The sequence below is a fragment of the Hippocampus comes genome, unplaced genomic scaffold, assembly GCF_001891065.2.
Source record: "Hippocampus comes isolate QL1 unplaced genomic scaffold, H_comes_QL1_v1.1 scaffold174, whole genome shotgun sequence".
Classification (NCBI taxonomy): Eukaryota; Metazoa; Chordata; class Actinopteri; order Syngnathiformes; family Syngnathidae; genus Hippocampus; species Hippocampus comes.
The window spans coordinates 3,765,629-3,781,574 of record NW_017805983.1 but is presented as its reverse complement, the minus strand read 5'-3'; the positions used below and the strand labels follow the sequence as shown (position 1 = coordinate 3,781,574).

The window sequence follows — 15,946 nt, the reverse complement described above, 5'->3', positions numbered from 1 at the left end:
CGCGAAAACAGCAGTTGAGTTAAGGGAAGTGTTTGGTGGCGACGACATCTGCAAGAGCAATTTAATTTGATTTTCGGGGCGCTTTTCAAGCAACGAAATGGCTGAGGAGTCGGCTGTTAAAGTATGTGTTAGAGTGCGTCCGATTATTCAAAGGTGAGTTGTCAGCGAGTATGTAATGTGGCAAGTGTTCAACAAATCTAAAAACGGGCATATCCTACATTACTGGCTAAGCGGATAAAAGCAACTTCCAACGGCAATGTTTACGTTTAAACATAAGAGTAGACTGGTACAAATAAAAAGTCTTGGCATTTTCAGCTTGGGCCGATCCATCATAAAAAGTTGTACTGGTGTACGTTTATCAATGTATGTTTAGGGCGAATTAATGTTGCTTCCCCCACCACAAACCCAGCCATTATTATTGTAGTGAGGTCTACTATACAACGTAAATGTAACCCGTGAGTTTCTATTCTCCTTCTTTTAAGTCATAGTACATACAGTTCATACTGTATTTCTAGTAGTGGTGGCCCGATAAAGTTTTCTTGGTTTATTGGGCACACAAATCACGTGGTGGTCCAAACTCTTATTTCAGCTACAATATGTTTGATGGCTTTTTTTTTTTAGTAGTCTTGCATCAGTATCCGCATGGGAACCATCACTGAAAAGGGACAGGAGAAGAGAGCCAATCTCTCTTTTTCGTTAATGGATGCTACAGCTTCTTGTTGCTTTCAAGCTTAGCTTGTAGCAGACGTGTGCACACTGATCCACTGGTGAAAAGAACACTTGGATTCGCTCCTATTTCATCTATAACTGCTTCAGACAACAAGTGTATGCAGGAAAGTGGTTAGGATTGCACGATTGTCTGTGTCTCATGTGTTGTCTTGTATTATTTTGTCATTTTTTTGTTAACTTTTCTTTTGATGGTGGCGCGGACACCCGCAGCGGCTCCTCTTGTTTTATGTTGAGAGGGAAGAAATTTCATCTGTGCTGTATACATACAGCACATTTGACAATAAAGTTGTATTCAATTCAATAAACTAATCCAATAGGACATGGTATGTAGCTTAAAGTTGTTGGTCCTCATGCAATCGATGTCCCATCTTTTGTAATAGATTTAATTTTAACTCCTAATGAACAACTATGCCAGTGTTTCATCCACTCTGGAGTCGCTACACTTCTAATTAAACCAGTGTATTACCCGAGAAGAAAAAAATACCTTTTTTATAAAATGAGGTCATAACTCCAACATCAAATTGGATATAAAAACAAAACTTTGAATCGGAATCAAAAATGCTTCTGAAATATAGTAGTTCCATAGACGTGCTCCACTGACTACTTATTTCACCAAACACCTGCTCTGATTAACCTAGAATTTGATCTTTCGTGTTTTGCCATCACGATCTACAACTACTGCAAGTTTCATTAAAATCAAAATCTGCTTGGTTAAACCCGCTGGGTGATTTGGCATGGAATGACCCCCATACAGGCATACGATGTGGGATCTAATTTGGAGTGCTCTCGCCAAGGGTTGTCAACATTTTTTTAAGCAGACTGCATCAATTAGTAATTGTATTTGTCAGAGGAAATTGGCCAAGTTCCAACTGGACAACTAACACAACATTTCAGCAGATCCATTATGCTCTTTCCTCATCTGTTAATTAAAAGTGCCAGCACGTGAACCACTCCTCAAAACAGTATGGCTTTATACAGTACGTCATCAATGATGTTATGTCCCCTGAAACGAATGACACTTTGATACACGCTTCAGGAATTCCATCCTGGATTGCTCGACCAAAGCCTCGGCACAATTTGATCCATCGCTAATTTCTAGACCATCATTACAGAAAGCAAGTTAAAATTCTCCGAAACAAGATGAGGGCACTTTTATAACAGCAGCAACTCTTATTTTAAACTGCAACTTCAAAATATCTAATGTCTTTGATGTTTCTTTGTTACAGAGAAGAAAGTGTTCCATCAGAAACGGCAGAGCCTGTTCAGGTCTTTTGGAAAAGTGATAAGAAATTTATTCATCAGATTGATGACGGGAGCGCAACAAAGAGTTTCAGTTTTGGTACGGCTTTCTGCTCAAGCATGTACAGTGTCGTCTATTATTTATAAAGCTGCAGCGCATGTTACACGGTTGCCGTATAGCAAACATCTGTTGTGCGCTTGTATGTTTTGAACAGACAGGGTGTTCACTGCTGAAGAAACAACCAATCAAGTTTACCAGGATATCTCAAAGCCATTGGTTGTTTCAACTGTGGAAGGATACAATGGTTGGTAATGGCACCATAAAGCTTGACATCATACGGGTTCCTGTGCATGTGTAAATGTTGCCGGCCTTTTTTTTTTTTTTTTTACTTATTTTTTTGCTTTCAACAGGTACCATCTTTGCTTATGGTCAGACATCCTCTGGAAAGACGTTCACAATGATGGGGAGTGATCATGTTCCTGGTGTCATCCCACTGGCTGTTGATGACGTCTTTGAAACCATAAAAAAGGTCAAATATGTTGTAGTTTTGTTTCATGTTTTTGTGATTGTGCTACATTTGTTTGGTCAATATCATTTAATCACAGGTGATCTCTGTTTTGTCTGCAGTGTCCAAAGAAGGAGTTTCTTCTCAGAGTGTCTTACATGGAAATATACAATGAAACTGTGACTGATCTGCTTGTAGACAGTTGGAAAAGAAAACCTCTGGAAGTCAGAGAGACTACAAATGTAAGTTGTCTTTTTTTGTGTGTGTGTATTCTGAAATGACCATTTTGTTGGAGTAAAAAAATTGATTGACAGCCAATAGATGAGTTTCAATGTTTGCAAACATTGCCTCCAAGATGCGCGCGCATCTTAACAACGTCACTGTTGTTTGCAAAGACGAGCATTCTTAATTGCCTCTCACGTTGAATTTCTTCACTTTGACATTCAGAGCACTGGGCAGAAATCACATTGCGTCATCACCCCCCACGGGTCTTCGCGATTCTTTGTTTTAATTAAACAGTCGGATTCCCCTGGTCCGCACCAGTTTTAAGTCAGCTGCTAGGCGCCGGTCAAGGCGACCCGACGGAGGGATACGCACCCCATGCTACCACCCTCGGGGAGAAAAGCGCGAGGACCACGACTGCGGAGGGACCCGCCGAGTGCTGCAGCTGAAGAGATCCACGGGACCCCCCCCCCCCCCCCCCCCCCCCAAAAAAAAATACCATGCACAATACGTTGTTGTTCTTAGCCGATATTGTGTTAGCAAGATAAAAATGTCATGAGTAAGTCTGCTATTGGGGTAACGAGTGAATCTGTGTCCCTTGCTCACTGAATTTTGCCTGTTTTCTGTGGAAGGGAAGTCAGTGGAGAGATCATTTTTAAGAATTGTGTCCTCGGTCATTTTAGTTTTCTGGTCTCTTTGATAAAGGCAACAAGCATAACTTAGATACTTGACACACTTTTCATTTTAAATTTTGAATGTTTAGCATAATTCTTATTTACTGTGTGCAGAAAACCATCCATGTAGTTGACCTGACCGAGGAACTGGTGACCTCTCCTGCTCAAGTACTGGCCTGGATTCGCAAAGGAGAAAGTATGTATGGGGATCTGTCTCATCTGGAAGATTTTTTTTTAATTTAATTTTTTTTCATGCTACACGTGTTTGATCTTGCAGAAAACCGTCACTATGGAAAGACTAAAATGAATGAGCGCAGCAGCCGTTCACACACCGTTTTTCGAATGGTACGTAACTTAGAACAATATTCTGTGATACGATTCTTTTGACACGTTTATGACTACACTTTTCGATCATATCCTTCAATCTTTTGTGGTCCTCACAAGTTCTTTTTCAAATGTTGTGTTTAAAATTTGTTTTTCTTTGAAAGAGATGTTAAGGTGCGGCTGCAGTGGTTCAAGTCAGTGTATGCGTTGTGAAGAATTCCCTTGCAAATGAATGAATTGAAAAGTTCTCTTATGGCTACTATTGTATTTTTAATATAAAAAATCTGTTACATTTTCATGATTATAATATTCATCGACAAATGCCCTCCTGTTTTTTAGATCCTAGAGAGTCGTGAAAGAAGTGACCTGGCATCAGGGGAAAATGCAGATGGAGCCATCATTGTTTCCCATTTGGTAAGGAGGCTTTTCTTTGCTGTGAACTTTATTTTATTTGTTTGCCAAGAGGTAGCTCATAGTTCTTAACTCGCATCTGCTTTTCCTTGGTCGTTGTCTTCCACCAAAATTGTTGGCATACACTTGAGTGCTGCATTTAGAAACTGAAAATTTGGCAGAGTGCATCCCTTTTGTGTTGACTGTCCTCTCATTTGCCCCCCTGCCCCCAAACCAAATCTTTTCAATGGGTGTGTTTTAAGTGGATGTTAAGTGTGTTGAAATTCTTTTTCACTCATGTATTTCAATTGAAGTCAGCACTCTTTGACTAAATGAGACATGTTATACGTTTTTTTTCCCTTTTATACATGTATTTATTTTCATTTTTAACTTATGATCCCCCCACTGTCCACGTTCAGTCTTTTTATTCCTCTTCTACAGCTCTGTCAGGAGCGGCTGTTGAATTTAAAGTGCTTTATAAATAAATGTAATTATATTTTGATTCGATCCATTTTTTTGTGTCTGTTTCAGAATTTAGTTGACCTGGCTGGATCAGAGAGAGCAAGCCAAACAGGGGCTGAAGGTAAAGAGCTACAGTTTTACGCTGTAGTCGAAACCTCACTTGCTGTATTGCTTGATGGTAAACAATGTTCGAATTGACTTGACATGAATCCACTTGTTAGGTACACGCTTGAAAGAAGGTTGCAATATCAACCGCAGCCTTTTCACACTTGGCCAAGTGATAAAGAAGCTTAGTGAAGATAGTCAAAGGTATGTCAAATCTAGCCATCTACTGTACTTAATGCCAAAGTTGTCAATTGTGACTGCTTCACTCATTTGCCATTATTCACATCTCAGAATCGTGCTTTTGTGTGTACGGATACACAGTGTCTCTCACAAGATTAAAATGCTGACGTACTCTTCACATGCTGTGTTTTCCGAAGTTTCATTAACTACAGAGATAGTAAGTTGACACGGATTCTTCAGAACTCCCTCGGTGGAAATGCCAAAACAGTTATCCTCTGCACAATCACGACTGCATCACTCGATGAGACACTCCGCACTCTGCAGGTTGGACTATTGCTTTTCTTTCACAGCACTTTATTTATGAATTCATTAAAAATGCTACAACACTTGGGAAAGGATTTCTTTCCCTTGACAGGAAGTGAAAGTAAGCTTTCAAAGGGTGTGTTTTTGTAAATTTAAAAATCGGTTACAATAAAACAAACTTCTTTCTTTTATTTGGAAAAACTGCAAATTAAACCATTATCCATTTGCCCATTTTTATCCTAAACGAGAGGGAGATTAAAGCATTTTTTAAATTAGTGACTTGCCCGACCTAAATGTGTCTATTCTGTGTCTCATAAATGCTTTGTAATCTTAAATATAACACCCTCTTTTAACTGTGTCCGTAAAAATGTTAGACAAAAGAACTAAAATGCTGCACAATAGTTGCTTTACAGTTATTGTTATATGTTGTTTGGTGTTTAAATAATGTTCAAATGTGTTATTTCTACAGTTTGCTAGCACTGCAAAGAAAATGAAAAATGATCCACACGTCACAGAAGTTTCTGATGACGGTGCACTGCTCAAAAGATATCGTAATGAAATTGTCGACCTCAAGAGACGACTTCAGGAGGCAAGAAACTTCATTTTTTGCTCTGCAATGCCTTGTCCGTCTGCAGAGGTGCTATTGCAGAATCACTTTCAATGCATTGACTGAGTGACAACGCCCTCCCACCGCTGCAGGTTTCCTCAGAAACACAGACCACGGCAACAGAGAGAGAGGTGCTCTCTCAGCTTCTCCAAGAAAAACATCAACTTCAAGTAGAACAAGAGGACAGAATAAGAAACCTCACCAAACTACTGGTCACCAGCACCAACCTGACTCGTGTACAAAAGGTAACTAGTTGTCAAATTAACATGACAGCTTTTTTATCTTCATTGCTGCAACCCCCTTTGATTATTGTTTTGAAGGTGCCCAAGCGCAGGGTTACGTGGGGAGGGAAAATGCTCCGCTTGGCCCACGCGTCTCCCAGTCAAGATGGTCTGTCAGGCCGTAGCTTTGTTGAGTTTGTCGATCAGAGGAGGAAAGCTGATAGCACCAGTGTGATGGAGATGTTGGTTGAAGGTGAGGTCAGTCACGGGTACATTCAAATTAGAGTGCCATTTCACATTTCACATTCCATGTTCATTGTACTGTAAGGATGATTTTGTGCATGTGGAAAATCATGCCTCTGGCGGTCAGCAGAGGTGACATAGAAGCATAGTTACATCCCTAACTTTGCATTTTAATAGATGACGAAGACTTTGATGGTCAATGGGAGATTCCTGATGAGTCATCAGATGACATAAGTGGAAGTGAAGATTTTATTACTTTCCGTAGCTTGGGTAACAGGTACTAGTTTTCTTATAATCACGATTGAATTTTTAAAAATTATTTTTATTCAGTCGTTTTTCTGTATGTAGATGGTCTACAACTATTTACGGTAATATACTAGTGGATGTATACATGACTGTTTTAGGTCAGTTGAAAGAGTGGCAGAACTGGAACTTGAACTTCAAACAGTTGGCCAGCAAAAGCAGCAAGCCTTGGATCAAATTGCGGCAATGGAAGAGAAGGCGACAGAAGTTGACTTGCAGCTCAAAAGTGAAGCTCAGCAAAAAGCTGAGGCCATCGAGAAAGTAGAGTTGCTGGAGCTGTGCGTGACCGAACTGAAAAGACAACTTGAAGAACAGAGTGACAAGCAGTTGCAATCTGATGAACAGGTGGGTCGAAAACGGGATTCTGTTCACGTGGTTTCTTGCACACTGCACTGGTTTTATTTTGAACTACAACCTCCCTTTTTGTACTGGTTTTATTTTGAACTACAACCTCCCTTTTTTTCCCCCCGTAGCTCGAAATAGATTTTGCAGAGATTGTCCAGCGTTGTGAGATTCTAGCCACGGAGAAGGTAACTTTTTTTCCCCATCAAATCCAGTCTGGAATTGCGCTACTGCGAAAGGAAACAATTTAGGACTACAGTATTAATAGGATGGCACTTACTGGGCTTGTGACACAATGAAAGGAGTTGACATTTTAGTTCACTACTGATTTGAGGTGAACATTTCTGGATGTTTATAAGACCTCATCTATACTGCATAAGCAGATAACAAACAATGTATTGTGTGTGTGTGTGTGTGTGTGTGTGTGTGTGTGTGTGTGTGTGTGTGTGTGTGTGTGTGTGTGTGTGTGTGTAGACCAATCAGGCACAACAATGTAACCACTTGTACAGCACAGAAACATTTTCTTACTTTTTGCACAATACGTTGATAGGCACAACAAGAGCTGTATGTAATACAGTATTGTGCCTTTCCAACACTAAAGGTGCTCAGTTTTGACACTGCACAATCGGTATTACATTTTTGTTTGAGAGCTGTGTCATTTTTGTGACCTCAATTTGAATACATGAATATAAATATTTGACACAGCGTTCAGAATGCCCACCCAAGCGAGTAGAATGTCTCATTGATTGCCTGTATAAGTAAAGCTGAGTGAAGCTCTCCCTAGACATGAGCAGCGCAATCTTGATGACCAACTGTGACATTGTCCTTCCCATTAGTTCATTATAATGTTGTCATTGGACCATAGAGCACAACGTATAAAACGATTTTACCCCTTACAGATAATGTGTCTTTAAGGCATATATCTGGTTAAATGTCTCCATGTTGATGAATAAACGCTTTTGCCACATGCCTTTTGCAATGCTCAGCGGTGGAGCCGATTTTCATTGCCTGATGGACTTCTGAACTTGACTTCCATGTTAGGAACTGAATCACTTTAAGTATCTTGGAAGGGCAACATCGTTGTTACTGAAGGCAGTTTGATTTTAAATTTAAATTTCAGTCCATGATTTCATGTGAAGCAGTCGCTGCATGTAAAAGTTGAATCAGTCGTATACAATTGTGCCACCAAAATGACATGCACACAAGGAAACATCCAAGGAATTTTTTCTGTTGGATGTGTTTCTAGGATATGCTGGCATCTGAGCAAGACCATCTCAAGCAGGAACTGGACTTTGCCGTCAGGCAGACTGAAAAACTGGAGAAGGAGAAAACTGCTCTTTCACAGGAACTGAAGGAAAAGGCCGAACTGCAGGAATTCATGGCTCTTGAAGAAAAGATAAGAGACGAACATGAGGTAATTAAGGAAATAACATGACCGGCTTGTTTTTAAAGCTTTGCCTTTCAAAGCTCCAAGATTGTCTTAGTGTATCAAATGTGCAACCCAACACAATTTCCCACCTTAGGTCACTTGCGCTGACAGTATATTTTACAAAAATGTGCAGGTGGAAAAGCTCAGTGATGACAATTTCTTGAGTTTTGCCATATTCTGAAACCCGAGACAAGAAATTATAATTGCAACTTTTATCTCCAGTTATGAACATTTTAAATGAACGTGATACACTACTTAAAAGTATTGCAGTACTTGTAATGAAACGCCACATGTTTTAGGATATGTCAGAATATTGCCTTGTCCTGTCTAAAACGTTACACTTATGCATTGACAATGTTTAAATATTTATGATCTCACAGAGCGAGTTGGAAAACCAAATTTGCTCATTGAAGGAAGCTATGAAATCCCGTGATCTCCAATACTTGGAACTTCAGGTGAGGTGGTGATAGAGAAATCTATGAGCAAAATTGTATCATGTTTAAAGTTTCATTTAATTTGGGCACGTCTCAACATTTGGGTGCATATCCAGCGCCCCCAAATGCATGTGCGCAAAGGCGCCGGCTGTCTGGGCGGAGGGCTTTTGAGGTCCACAATTATCACGTCAATGCAAGGGGGCGAACAGAGGGAAGAAGGATAGACTCAGTCACAAAGGGGGAATGAACAATTCGGGAACAAAGCGTTGTTGAACAACAAAAGACGATTTGAAAACACCCGTCGCGCCCAGGTGACATTTGTCGTCTGCAACTTGTTGATTCATTGTAGACCAGACAGAAAGGCGTCAACGTACAGGTGGTTCAAAGCATAAACCAAGGTAACCAATCACTACCGAGGGGCCGGGCGGGGGCGAGGTATGCAAATATCGGGGGCAGTTTTTTTCTTGTATTTTGCATATGTGACAATAAAAGTTCAAACTGGCGGGACAGGGAACTGTGAGCGTGACCATCGGGGCAACTACCGTCGTTCCCCCTCAGAGATACCTCCCACCGATATTGAAGACAATTTTCCCTGGGTGCCAAGTCATTTCTTTAACTTTTGTTCGAGAAAAACTCTGACAGGTGGCTTAGAGGTCACACTTTTTCAACTAATTAATAAGGGACATAAATAGTTTCAGGAACAGTACATGGTAATTTCAACTGTTCAATTTGATTTTAAAAAATGTCATGTGTAGTTTTATACATTTTAAATCCCAACAGTGCATTAAAAAAATCCAATGTCTTTTTTTAAAGAAAAATTTGGAGACTGTTTCTGAAGAGCTGACGAAGAAAACCCAAATTGCTGAGGATCTTCAGAATATGGTACATGTGGAGTATTTGTATGCCGTAGTAGATAACATTACACATTTTTCTTTCTAAACGGTGAGAATGTTTTTTTGAATTGTTTAAATTTTTCACAGAAAATAACAGACAAGGCAACGCATGATTGATACCACAAGCTTTTTTCTCTTTTGTTGATTACCAGAATGAAACATTGCCTAAGCAATATGATCGTTTCTTTACATAAAAAAGCAAAAAAGATACACATGCCACATTCCTGCACGATTATGCAACTCTAAATGATTATCTGCACGCATTGTTTATAGGTTTTATATTTCTATACGACAGACTTTTTGTTTCCTTCTTTCAGTGTGGTAAGGATGTTTCTGAAGAAGTGGCGAAGCTTCGTCTTTCTCTAGCTGACGCGGAGGTCCTTGGCAGAGAGACAAAGAAAGAATGGGCCGTTCTGCGCACTGAGAACATTGCTCTGGAAGAGTTGAAGGTTAAGCACAAATTACACAAAATATTCAAACTTCCCTCATACTAAAACATTTGGGTTTGTCATCAATTTTAATATGAGAAGATGTATATAGAGAGATTTTTGTTTGAAAGCTCATTTCCTTGTCGTTATCATCTTCTCTTCAGATGACCCTGACTGTCAGCCATAAAAAGATGGAAGCCGAAGTCAACAGCCTGCGTTTTCAACTTGAGGCTGAAAAATCTAATTTTAAGAAAATGCAGGCGGATCTTCAGAAAGAGCTTAATGTTGTGTTTAATGAGAACCTCAAGCTAACCACTCTGCTCGATGGCAAGGTCCCCAGAAGTAGGTTTTCCGAATTGTTATAATGCAACTGCCAGGCCCTACTAATCCTCAAAGTAGCCCAGCCGGACAGCAATGAATTTTGAGAGCGATAGCAAGTCATGTAATGATTTCCATTCACAGATATCATGGATAGTGTGGAACTGGAGAGAACAGTGTCCAACCTGCAAAAGGAGCTTGCAGCATCTCAAGAAGCTGAGGGAGACCTGAGAGCTCAGCTGCAGGGACTGAAGTCATTTCAGGCTCCCACATTTGAAGTGAACAACCCGGAAAAGCAGGTTTGTTTTGGGGGCAAAACTTCAAACAAACATCTTTTTGGGGCCCAGGGGAGACCATTGTCCACGAAGTTCCTAATTCTCACAAGTGCACTGCCCTTTATTCTGCTATGACACCGTAAGAAAAAGTTTAAAACTAGGTATATTCTTAGGTAAACTAGGTATATTGAGATGTCCACGAAAAGTTTAAACATCACACAATTTGTTTGACTTTAACATTGCTGTTTTAAAAGACCCCTGATGTACTGTAAGTAAGGTTGTGACAAACTAGGCATACATTTTTGTGGTCGACATAACCGAGTTGCTTGACTTTTTTTTTCCCTTGAAATGTGGAAATTATCATTTAAACGTGCAAACACTGGAAGAGATTAAAACATTTTTGCATGTCTTTATCTGTTTCCTAATTGTGAGACCTCATTAACATGATCAGTGTCTGAAAATGGACATCATTCATTATTCATAATAACACATACTAATTATAAAAGGTATTTTGAGCAAATGGCATAGTAATCAGTAGACAAGAAGGAGTGCTTGCTCTCAGAAAGGTTGGTGAACTCGGCCAGAAATGTACTTTGAAAGATGAGGATAGCAAAAACCTTGTCTTGATGTCTGGTGTTCAGATTTCTGCTGAAGACACGGTGAAGCAAGAATTGGTGGTCGCAGCGCTGACAGAGGAGAGAGACCAGCTCCGGATGGATCTACAAGAAAATATAGATATGGTCATTTTTCACCCTCGCACTCGACTAAATATCTTCATTTCCATCTCAGTATTTTTTCGAGTTGCTTGACTATTTTTTGTCCAAGACCATAGCCTCATAGCTCATTCCATAATTGTTGTCAAAACAGATGATTGAGAATCAAGAGGAGCTCAGAACTGCACTTGGGAAAATAGCTGATCTGAAACAACGGCTCAAACAGCTGGAAGATTCCCAAACATCCAACTTAGGAAAGCCTTTTGATGACATGACGACAGAGCTTGAGACACTTCAAACACAAGTAGGTTGTCTTCTTGAAGCAAAGCATCAGCACGATATTGTACCCCCTTTCACCGACCTCCTTTTGTGGTGACTTCAGGTAATGTGTATGTATCTCTTAGGAGGTCGGGGGGTTTATGTTGTGGCTTTGCAACCTGTGGAAAAAAAAAAAAACATTTACTACTTTACTATTAGTCTTTTTATTTTATATACTGTATGTTGACCTAGTTATGCATAACTGAGCAGTCCAGTGAGTTCTGATTTCATCAGCCTAGTCCGTCCTTCAGATTTTTCTGCAGACAGTCACGTTTGTTTTCCCATTTCAGAAAGAGCAACTTCAGGCTGCACTACAAGAGGTCAGTGAGCAGAAGAGCCAACTCGAGGGAGAGCTGCAGCAACTTATTGATGGGGTAGATGAATGCTCTGCTTTTTTTCACGTTGCAAAATAACGTTTTGCAGATCATGAAATGATTTCGGCATTGACTGCTTTGCTTTCTCTCTATGTACCGGTTTTTGAAACTGCGCTCGTGTGTGTGTGTGTGTGTGTGTGTGTGTGTGTGTGTGTGTGTGTGTGTGAAATATTAGGCTGCAGAAAACGAAAGCCTTCTACATTCCCTCCAATCTCAGCTTCAAGATCAAGTTCAGAGAAATAATGACATTGAAAGGATGGGTCGAGAGAAACAAACTCAGCTGGAACATCAAGTCTGTTGAAACGTTTATTTATCTATGTATTTATTTATTTATTACAGAGCTCAGTTTAATCTTCATTTAATTGTTTCCTCATTTTTAGGTTGAAGAGTCTCAACATCTTCTACACTCTATTCACGATGAGTTTGAAGATTTGAAGCAGAAGAATTCTACTCTTGTAAAAGTAACTGAGGAGAAGGAGTCTGATTTAAAGCAAAGTGTAAATAAGTTGTCATACTAATTTAGTTTTTCCCAGATGATTTGTCCATCTGTTGTATGTTGTAGAAGCCTATAAAATAGCCTTCCTTTAAACAGATAAGGATTTTGAGTGAAGAGCTTGAAACACTGAAAGCAGAAAGGGACGACCTATGTTTCAACAAGGAAGCTGGACATCAGACTTTGATGGAAGAGACTCAGAGGTTGCTTTGCAGAGTGACGTCGCTCATTGAAGAGAGGGATCAGCTCCTTGATACGGTGGAGGAACTGAGACGGGGCAAGATCCAGCTCAAAACAGAACTGGAGGAAAATATCGAAATGGTAAGGAACTTTGCATATCTTAATAAATGGCCCATCAATTTGGGATGGGCAGAATAATCCATAAATAAATAAAAACCAATATTCAGATCACACTTGCTTGGGTTTTTTTGGGCATCCGTCTCAAGATTGATTTTGAAATTTTGTATATTTAATTTTGGGTATTGGGCTTCCATAAAATAGAAGGTATGACCTTTTTATGGACATCAATTACTTGCGATTGTCGTTGGGGCTTTATTACTTATCGCCTCCAGATAGCGATGAATTGCTGTCAATGTGGTGTGCGCTTTAAGTCAATGTTTATAATAATTTGTCAAAACTAAGGAGGAGGTGACCATCTTGAACACGGTAAAAGAATGAAGAATAAAAGAAAAGCAAGGATTGCTTTTTGATGACAAAATACAGTGCATTTGCACTGTTTGCTTTGACAAAGGCTTTGTGCCGCAGTAAGACAGCATTTCCCCTGGCCATACATATTCCCATTATATTTTTCAGGTATGAATTATATACTTTCTGAACTACCTTTGTTGTGATACTATTGATTTGACATCCATAGTTAAAACTATTGTTCCAAAAATCTGGTAACACAAACATTTCCCTTGTCTAAATGTACTGTATATGCTTTTACATAAGTACACTGTGATTGCTCATGTTGAGAATGTGGATTATTTTCAGAGGACTGAGAACCAGGCAGAGCTCATAACGGCTCAAGAGAAGATCAACGTTCTACAGGAAGAAGTCAGCCTGTTGATGAATGAAAACAAAGACGTTGGCAAATCCCAAGAACGTCAAAATCAGGCATGAGTTACATTTGTTAAATCCTGTTTGTTTAATGTTAGGCAGCTGGCTAAAGTAAAGTCTCTCCTTTCTCGAGAGCACATTGAAACACTATTTCATGCCTTCATCACATCTCGGCTGGGTTACTGTAATGCGTTTTACTTTGGAATTAGGCAATCCTCCATTAAGCATCTCCAGTTGCTGCTGCTCGCCTCTTGACTGGTACTCGTAAGAGGGGACACATAACTCCTACACTGGCATCACTTCACAATTTAAAGTTCTTTTTAAAATCCTATGATTCATTTTCAAATCTTTAATTGGCCTCGCCCCACCTTACCTCTCTGAGCCCCTGCGTACCTGCCCGGTGCCTCAGATCTGCGGACCAGACACTCTTAGAGGTACAGAGAAGTAAGCGGAGGCTCAGAGGGGAGCGAGCCTTTTTTGTTGCTGGTCCCTCTCTTCCCAAATGACATTCCACTAAACGTTCAGTAAGCCCCCTCGCTGCCGATTTTTAGAACTCGTCTAAAAACTAATTTTTATGCTTTGGCTTTTGACTCAGCATGCGACGTAATTTTTTGTTTTTGTGTTTTCTACTGTCTTCGTTATTATTTTGTTTTATTGTTAGTTGTATTAATTATTTTTGCTCCATGTAAAGCACTTTGTATACAGCGGTGGTTGTTTTCAAGTGCTTTATGATTACAGTTGAGTATTTTCTTTAATATGGATTTATGGTTTTGGTTCTAAATATATTTTCGTTCCTGACCAGTATTTTACACTGATATTTTTGTGTATACAATCATAGTCTAATCCAAATTCTCACATCATCACAGATTCAGAGGCTGTCTGAGGAGCTTGAGTGTGCAGTCACAGAGCGAGACAATATCCAGTCTGAGATGGAGAAGCTGGTATGTCAAGTGACATCTCTCCGTGAAGAGCGAGATCAGCTGCACGGCCAACTTCAGGCAGTGGGACAGGAGACGAACCCGTTCAGAGCACAACTGGAGGTGACCACAGGAACTCATCAGCTTGAAGTTTACCTTTGTGATCAAAAGTTTACATATCCTTGTAAAGAACCTAAAGTCATGGGTCTCCTGAGTTTTTCATAGTTTAACTGTAACGGATACTTCTTTGTCACCCCAAAAAGCCACGCATTTATGATTTTTTTGGGGTTCTTTACTATGGATTAACAGAAAAGTGACCACATCTGCTCGGTCAAAAATATACATACAGCAATGCTAATGCAGTATTTGCTTACATGTCAGTTGGCCATTTTCACTTCAATCCAACGCTTTTGGTAGCCATCCACAAGTTTCTGGCAAGCTTTGTGGTTGAATCTTTGGCCACTCTTAGCAGAATTGGTACAGTTCAGTGACATTTGTTGGCTTTCTGACAAGGACTTGTTTCTTCAGCATTGTCCATTGTCAATGGGGTTTAAGTCTGGGCTTTGGGAATTCCATTCTAAACTCTTAATTCTAGCTTGATTTAGCTATTCCATAACCACTTTTGCTGTGTGTTTGGGGTTGTTGTCCTGTTGAAACACACCACTACGCCCCACACCCAACTGTCTGGCTGATGATTTTAGGTTATCGTATTTTGAAGAAGGTAATCCTCCTCCTTTATTATTCAATTTAGTATTTTTAAAGCACCAGTTCCAGTGACAGCACCACAGCATAATACTTAAACCACCGTGCTTCACATTAGGCATAGTGTTCCTGGCCTTAAAGGCCTCACCGATTCTTCCCCAAACATATTGCTAGGCGTTGCGGTTAAAAAGCTCAATTTCTGGTTCGTCTGACCACAGAACTTTCTCCAAAAGTTCTTTTCTTTGTCTATGTGATCAATAGCAAACTTCAGCCGAGCCTTAAGGTGCCGCTTTTGGGGGGAGGGCTTTCTTCTTGCACAGCAGGCTCTCTGTTCAAGGCGATGCAAAACACACTTGACTGAGGAAACTGACACCTGTGTTCCAGCAGCTTCTAATTCTTGGCAGATCTGCCTTTTGGTGGTTCTCGGTTGACTCTTCAACCTCTGGACCAGTTTTTTCGCAGCAGCAGGTGATAGGTTGCATTTTCTACCTGATCGTGGCAATGACAAAACAGTGTAATAATGCACTTTATACTTACATTTGTTAGCACTGTTGCTCTTGGGACCTGCGGCTCCTTGGAAATTGCTCCAAGTGACATTACACAGCTTTCGAAGTCACCAAAATTCCTAATTCATGTTTCTGTATTTTTGACTCAACAGAAAAAGTGACCAAACCTGCGAACTCACAAAGTAATACAAGAACCAAATTTCATGTTGTTGTTGTTGGTTTTTCTTTTTTTTTTTT

At 40.0% G+C, this 15,946-nt stretch overlaps 1 protein-coding gene across 1 annotated transcript in view; it reads left to right on the top strand.

Annotated features, from left to right (window-relative positions):
• The window catches only part of cenpe (centromere protein E), a 29,706-nt gene continuing 13,760 nt past the window's right edge, over positions 1 to 15,946 (top strand). The window contains exons 1-31 of the mRNA XM_019890661.1: positions 1 to 153; positions 1,956 to 2,068; positions 2,184 to 2,273; positions 2,380 to 2,498; positions 2,597 to 2,716; positions 3,485 to 3,566; positions 3,648 to 3,715; positions 4,034 to 4,108; positions 4,616 to 4,667; positions 4,768 to 4,855; positions 5,029 to 5,155; positions 5,604 to 5,723; positions 5,834 to 5,986; positions 6,062 to 6,215; positions 6,383 to 6,482; positions 6,610 to 6,853; positions 6,982 to 7,038; positions 8,097 to 8,264; positions 8,660 to 8,734; positions 9,527 to 9,595; positions 9,924 to 10,055; positions 10,199 to 10,376; positions 10,497 to 10,651; positions 11,269 to 11,367; positions 11,495 to 11,644; positions 11,949 to 12,032; positions 12,208 to 12,324; positions 12,413 to 12,529; positions 12,625 to 12,846; positions 13,519 to 13,641; positions 14,451 to 14,624. Coding sequence (XP_019746220.1) covers positions 98 to 153; positions 1,956 to 2,068; positions 2,184 to 2,273; positions 2,380 to 2,498; positions 2,597 to 2,716; positions 3,485 to 3,566; positions 3,648 to 3,715; positions 4,034 to 4,108; positions 4,616 to 4,667; positions 4,768 to 4,855; positions 5,029 to 5,155; positions 5,604 to 5,723; positions 5,834 to 5,986; positions 6,062 to 6,215; positions 6,383 to 6,482; positions 6,610 to 6,853; positions 6,982 to 7,038; positions 8,097 to 8,264; positions 8,660 to 8,734; positions 9,527 to 9,595; positions 9,924 to 10,055; positions 10,199 to 10,376; positions 10,497 to 10,651; positions 11,269 to 11,367; positions 11,495 to 11,644; positions 11,949 to 12,032; positions 12,208 to 12,324; positions 12,413 to 12,529; positions 12,625 to 12,846; positions 13,519 to 13,641; positions 14,451 to 14,624 — 3,681 coding nt within the window. The 5' untranslated portion in view covers positions 1 to 97. The remainder of the gene's footprint in view (positions 154 to 1,955; positions 2,069 to 2,183; positions 2,274 to 2,379; positions 2,499 to 2,596; positions 2,717 to 3,484; positions 3,567 to 3,647; positions 3,716 to 4,033; positions 4,109 to 4,615; positions 4,668 to 4,767; positions 4,856 to 5,028; positions 5,156 to 5,603; positions 5,724 to 5,833; positions 5,987 to 6,061; positions 6,216 to 6,382; positions 6,483 to 6,609; positions 6,854 to 6,981; positions 7,039 to 8,096; positions 8,265 to 8,659; positions 8,735 to 9,526; positions 9,596 to 9,923; positions 10,056 to 10,198; positions 10,377 to 10,496; positions 10,652 to 11,268; positions 11,368 to 11,494; positions 11,645 to 11,948; positions 12,033 to 12,207; positions 12,325 to 12,412; positions 12,530 to 12,624; positions 12,847 to 13,518; positions 13,642 to 14,450; positions 14,625 to 15,946) is intronic.